The sequence below is a fragment of the Meriones unguiculatus genome, chromosome 7 (genome assembly GCF_030254825.1).
Source record: "Meriones unguiculatus strain TT.TT164.6M chromosome 7, Bangor_MerUng_6.1, whole genome shotgun sequence".
Classification (NCBI taxonomy): domain Eukaryota; kingdom Metazoa; phylum Chordata; class Mammalia; order Rodentia; family Muridae; genus Meriones; species Meriones unguiculatus.
The window spans coordinates 18,280,748-18,286,747 of NC_083355.1; the positions used below are offsets into that span (position 1 = coordinate 18,280,748).

Consider the following 6,000-nt stretch of genomic DNA (forward strand, 5'->3'; position numbering starts at 1 on the left):
CAGGATCTCCCAAAGGCACTTTCTATCACTTTGCCCTTGCCCGTGGGGAGACCTGCTTCTTCTGTGGTGGGCAGGAATGAGCCCTGCTGAACTCTGTTCTGTCGCCACCGGCCCATGAAGAGAGTGACTCAAATGTCCTGGACCTCACCTTAGTCCACCTGTAACAAACACGGTCACTCACAGCATTAAACAAAGAGGAAAACTTGGGCCTGGCTTGAGGCCTTTGCTTTAGTAGGCTCTGAGTTGCTTGGGGCAGGGATGGGCCACCTCCTCCCAGTAAACACACACACACACACACAGCCTACTCCTAAGGTAGATCCAGGGGACAGGGAACTGACTGAGTTGTGTCCCTCCAGCTGCGAAGCCGAGATGGCTCGGAGTACCTGATCCAGCATGACTCAGAAGCCATCATCAGTACCTGGCACAAGGCCATTGCCGAGGGCATCGAGGAGCTGGTAGGCAGAGCCTGGGACCTCCCGGGCAGGGGAGGGGAGAGGTGTGGGCCTTCGGCTGTGCACAGAGAACCCCCTGCCACACACATACACCGATAGAGCAGCTTTCCAAAGGCATGTGAATCCAGCCCTTGGGGGGGGGGTCTTGCAGGACTCCACGGGAGGGGCCAGGCACAGCCCGAAGACTCTTCTCATCTCAAGGGTGACAGGTGGGAAAGGACATTAATACCCAAGAACCATACTCGGGAATGGTTCTCAAGAACCAGGCAGGGATGAGCTCTAACACGAAAGGGACTGAATTCAAGGGCCTTGTTGTGTCTGCCAGACAAGTGCTTTGCCGCTGAGCCGCAGTCCCAGTACTGTCAATTATGAGTTGTAGAGATAGCTTAGTGACAGAGGAATTGTCACACATGCAAACGGTCCTGAGTCTGATCCCCAGCTCTGACAGACAAAATCAACAGCTATTTCTAAGGCGATGGCCCGATCGTATTTGACTCTCGATCCCATACGCTTTAGCACCGAGGACAGATTTCGGTTGTTAACAGAAGTAGGGATCGTGATGTTGCTGTAATCCGCAGTGGTCTGGCCTAAGTTGGAACTGCAAGCTCCTGAGCGGGAGCCAGCCTAGTGGGATGTACGGAGTTGGGTGAAATGTGCGGAGGCCAGGAGCTGGGGGGAAGCTAGAGAGGGCCTGGATAGGAAAGAAAGGGAGGAGAGAGAGTGAGCTTTCGGCCCCCGGAGGACTCTCCAGCCAGGAAGGTGGCAGTTCTCAGTCCCGGACATGAACCTGCCAAGAGAAAGCGGGCTTTTCCTGGGGCGTCTCCAGGCCAGAGCTGCTGGGGAGGGGTCCCAACTGGCCCCCGGCCTTGCTTCTCTGATTGCAGTCCGCAGACCTGTTCCAGGGGGAGGACAGCGAGCCCAGCAGTGCTGATTTTGGGTCCAGTGAGCGCCTCGGAAGCTGGCGGGAGGAGGACGTGCGGCCGCAGAATGCAGGTGTGCAGTGGGGTCGGGTGGGAAGACGGCCAAAGCCTCCCCTCTGAGGGGCGGGAAGCGATTCCCTGGCTGGGATCTAGGGCCAAGGCCAGCACCGCCACCCACTGACTGAGTTCGCTCTGTGGCAGCCTCCCCCTCGCTCAGCCCCGGAGGCCTGGAAAGCGACTTGAGCAGGGTCCGGCACAAGCTCCGCAAGTTTCTACAGAGAAGACCCACTCTGCAGTCTCTGCGGGACAAGGGCTACATCAAAGGTACCCGCACTTCGCCGGGATCTGGGCTCAGCCGGCGCGGGGCTGGGCGGCGCTGACCAACCTCTCCCCCAGACCAGGTGTTTGGATGCGCGCTGGCTCAGCTGTGTGAGCGCGAGAGGAGCCCCGTGCCACGCTTCGTGCTGCAGTGCATCCGCACGGTCGAGGCTCGGGGTACGTACGCATGCGCAGACAGGGCGGCGCTCCAGGGCCGGCTTCTAGGATGGAGCAAAGGGTGGAGACCCCGGGTGGTGAGCGCAGGGGCAAGGAGGAGACAGAAAGACCCTCAGTAGGTACCCTGAGTAGAAAGCGTTAGCGAGCCTAGGCCTTCCAGGGTCAGCCCTTCCCTTTCCGGCAGGACTGGACATTGACGGGCTGTACCGCATCAGTGGGAACCTGGCCACCATCCAGAAGCTGCGCTATAAGGTGGATCATGGTGAGGTCCTTCCCCTGTGCCCGCCCTGGGGCCTGAAGGCCTCGTTGGATGCTGACTGCCTCCCCGTGGCCCCCGCCCCTACTCCCCCTGCAGATGAGCGTCTGGACCTGGACGACGGGCGCTGGGAAGACGTCCACGTGATCACGGGCGCGCTGAAGCTCTTCTTCCGAGAGCTGCCGGAACCCCTCTTCCCCTTCTCGCACTTCCACCAGTTCATAGCAGCCATCAGTGAGCGGCTTGGGAAGAGGAGGGGGGTGGGGAGGTTGGCCCGCCCTTGTCGCAGCCGGCACACCAGCTCTGGGTCCCCTTCCGTCACCCAGAGATGCACGACCCGGCCCAGCGCAGCCGCTGCGTGCGTGACCTGGTGCGCACGCTGCCCGCCCCCAACCACGACACGCTCCGAGCGCTCATCCAGCACCTGTGCCGGTGAGCAAGCCAGGCTCCCCAGGGCACAAAAGAGGGGAGGGCTGGTCGCGGCTGGCGCCCCTGTTTGAGAGACCCCCCGACCTCTGAGCTCTCGATCCCACCGACCCCACGGCAGGGTGATCGAGCACGGCGAGCAGAACCGCATGACCGTGCAGAACGTGGCCATCGTGTTCGGACCCACGCTGCTGCGGCCCGAGACGGAGGAGGCCAGCATGCCCATGACCATGGTGTTCCAGAACCAGGTGGTGGAGCTCATCCTACAGCAGTGCGCAGACATCTTCCCGCCGCACTGACTGGGGACCCTGGGCGGCCGGAGGTCTGAAGGCTGGGCCTCCTCTGAGGGCCTCCCACCCCGCAGCACTGTGCACTGTGACTTGTACTGCGCCCCTCGAGTCAGAGGGTACGGCGACCCCTGGTGGGCAGTTGATGAAATGTGATCTCTCCCTGTTGCGTCCCCTTTAGGGGTTCCTTGGGGCCCTTCCCTGATTACAGCGCCGCCTACTGTGTGGACGTGAGAATGTGCCTGGGGGTCGGGGTGAACTTTTGCTTTCTAGGGCCGCGGCTGGGAGGAGGGATTGGATGAGGGCATTCTGGCTTCCTCAGGCCTGAGCCCGGCCGGGCCTTGGCGGAGGAGACCCTGTAGGCCCCTGTGCTGTGCATGGGGTCATGAAGCAGCTACTGACACTGTCCCTGCTGCCAGGGGAGGACTGACCCTTGGCTGCCAGCCCAGCCCACCGACTGCTTTCCTCAGCCTTGCGCTCCAGTGCCCTCCTGATGCGAGCCACCTGAGAGCTTTCCTTCGCTTCCCCCTCTCCCCGGGCCAGCCTGTTCTCTACGAGGGTTCTTCAGACCCACCGCATGCCTACAGGGCAGCGACTACGTACATGTGGATCCGGGGAAGGGGGGCTTGCGGAAGTCCGGTGACTTCAGGGTGCCGCAGGTGATCCGATTGCCTGCAAGGGCTCTCCCCGCAGCAAGCCCAGCTCCCGGAGGAGGAAGCGGTGCCCCAACCCCAGTGCAGCACAGCCTGTGGGTAGACTAGAGTAAATCCTCTGTGTGGGCTAGGGGTTGGGGGTCCCCGAAGGCAGCAGGAAACCTACCCTGGCTGTTCTGGGGGGAGGAAAACCCCCAGCGCCCGGCTGCACCCTGGCCCCGGTGCCTACCTGGCGCCCAGCATGCAGAGCTAGGAGAGGCCTGTCCGGGAGGTCACGGACTCAGACAAACAGAGTTGAACCGGTGTCGGCCGCCTCCTTTCTTCCTCAGGCACACACCACCTCAGTTTATGGAACTCAGCCCCTAACTAACCCCCCTCCCCACCTCACTGACTCAACAAACAATAATAGCTAATATTTATTGAGCGTTCCTGCCTCGCCAGCTTTTACTCGGATTACTCCCTTGGTTTCTTGCAGCCACTATTTATTGTGGGTCCTCGTGTGCCAGGCGCTGTGCTCTGAGGACAGGGCTTCTACGAGTGCTCTCTGGAGCTTAGCCCCCCCCCCCCCCGTAGGGCTAACGCAAGCCCAGCCCTGATGGTAGTAGGCCCAAGAAGAGAACAAGTGGAGGCCTCTTGCCATACACGTGTATATTTAAAAGTCCTAAAGCAAGCTAGTAACTGTTAAATAAAATGTCTATTCTCCTACTTTGGCGACTATACTTTGACAATGGTCTGGGAGGCTAGTTTCTAGCATAAACATCTTGCACTCTTAGGTGTACGAGAACTATTGACCCACCACTGTACAGCTAAAGGCCGGCCTTGAACTCCTGACCACCTTGCCTCCACCTCCCAAGTGCTGACATTGCATCGCCAGGCCCAGCCGATACCTTTTCTCAGTTCACTTGCCAGCCGGAGGGTTTGGGGGTTGTATCCTCTTGGAGGCTGTCAGGACGGACACCACCGCACAGGTTTCTCCGTGGTTGCGTTGGCTTAGAAGGCTGGTGCTGCCGTACCACTGCAGACCGGGCGGCTCAGTCGACAGAAACGTATTCCTCATGAAGCCGGAGGAATGGATGCTGAAGACAGACGAGGCTGCAGCAGGGTGGGGTGGGATGAGGACTAGATCCCAACATCAACATTGCCTGAACCTAGCCACTCCCAAAGGCCCCTTTCCAAACACCGTCACTCTGGGGCTCTGGAATCAATGTGAGCTTCCAGTCCATGTGTGTTTCCACCCGCTTGGCTACACCGCTGTTCCTAGGTCCCGCGGTGATCCCTGAATCTTACTTGCTGGGGACCCCCCCCACACACACACCATCTTCAGCAGCAGCCAGTGGGGGATGGGGGCTGCATTCTCCCATCGTTGGCTTTCTTTCACTAGATCTCCGTCAGAGCCCCTCTCCACAGATGCCTGGCCTCTGCCCCCAGCAAGGACGGAAGCACAATAACCACAGTGGGGCCCAGCCCACCTCCTCCTTTCCCCAGTTCTCCACATCTCCCTGGGGATGACCAATTGGCTTTCTTTCCTACGGCTCTCCGTGATTCCCCCATATGGAGCTGTTGTGCCCGGTGGAAGCTACCAGGAAGTAGAAGCAGGGAGGTCAGCCTGGTGCACAGGGATGAAGGCCACAGGATGGGGCCCATGTCCAGATGCAGCTCTGTCATCCCCCAGCCCACATCTTCATCCTTGGCCTCCACCTTACCAGCTCTCTTCCTCCCACCAACCGAGTCTAGGGAGCCAACATCTGCCTGCAATACCAGTAGCCCCCATCCCGTGTTTTTGGCCTCCCACCCTGCCATCCGGCCTCAGTTTAAAACACAGCCCTGGTTAGCTTCTTGTCCTGATTTTAAACCTTGGAATTGGGTCCAGTGAGGTAGGTCGGCAGGTAAAGGGGTTCACTCCCCGAGTGTAGGAGAAAACTGAGTCCCAAAAGTTGCCCTCTGGCCTCCACGTTTGATGCTTCCCCACCCCCCAATTAAAATATAATAAGTTGTTTTTTCCTTTTATCTTAAATAAGTCTCAAACAAGACCGAAAGCTTGGGGCTAGCCCACCAGGCTTGGCCCTTGCCTCGCCTCGGTCATGGTCTCACAGAATGACAGCGGCAGGGCCCTGGAGCCAAGCTGCCTGGATCCAGACCCAGACTGACCTTTCTCTTCTGCACCCCAGTGTATTCATCTGCAGAATGGGGGTGTGAAAGCAGTGCCTACTCCACAGGGTGGTGTAAAGAGTTGATAGTTCCAAAGTTCTGAGAATACCTTTCGGCCAGAGCACACACCCAGACAAGCCCTTGTGAGCTGCCCTCACACACTCACACACTGTCTTGGTTTATGTTTGTTTGTTTTATTTGAAACAGGGTTTCTCTGTGTAGCCTTGGCTGTCCTGTGATAGAATCGTGCAGAAGCGTTACACGGCGGGTTCACAAATCACACCACGCGACTGGTTCCATGTGGGAGGTTTATTGAGGGAAGGGACAGAGGAAGGGAAGTGGAAAGTGGGGTGTTGGCAACCA

General features: G+C 59.0%; 1 protein-coding gene across 4 annotated transcripts in view; it reads left to right on the top strand.

Moving 5' to 3' along the window:
- Arhgap27 (Rho GTPase activating protein 27) overlaps positions 1–4,194 on the top strand; it is a 29,022-nt gene extending 24,828 nt beyond the window's left edge. For 3 of the 4 annotated variants that reach the window (XM_021631907.2, XM_021631905.2, XM_021631909.2), the window contains 8 exons: positions 357–455; positions 1,337–1,445; positions 1,574–1,696; positions 1,769–1,867; positions 2,052–2,129; positions 2,223–2,357; positions 2,450–2,555; positions 2,671–4,194. In XM_021631907.2, the coding sequence (XP_021487582.1) occupies positions 357–455; positions 1,337–1,445; positions 1,574–1,696; positions 1,769–1,867; positions 2,052–2,129; positions 2,223–2,357; positions 2,450–2,555; positions 2,671–2,848 (927 nt within the window). In that variant the 3' untranslated portion in view covers positions 2,849–4,194. Of the gene's footprint in view, positions 1–356; positions 456–1,336; positions 1,446–1,573; positions 1,697–1,768; positions 1,868–2,051; positions 2,130–2,222; positions 2,358–2,449; positions 2,556–2,670 lie in introns of those variants that run through there. The other variant, XR_009592751.1, reaches the window with a different exon arrangement.
- The last annotated feature ends 1,806 nt before the right edge of the window (positions 4,195–6,000 follow it).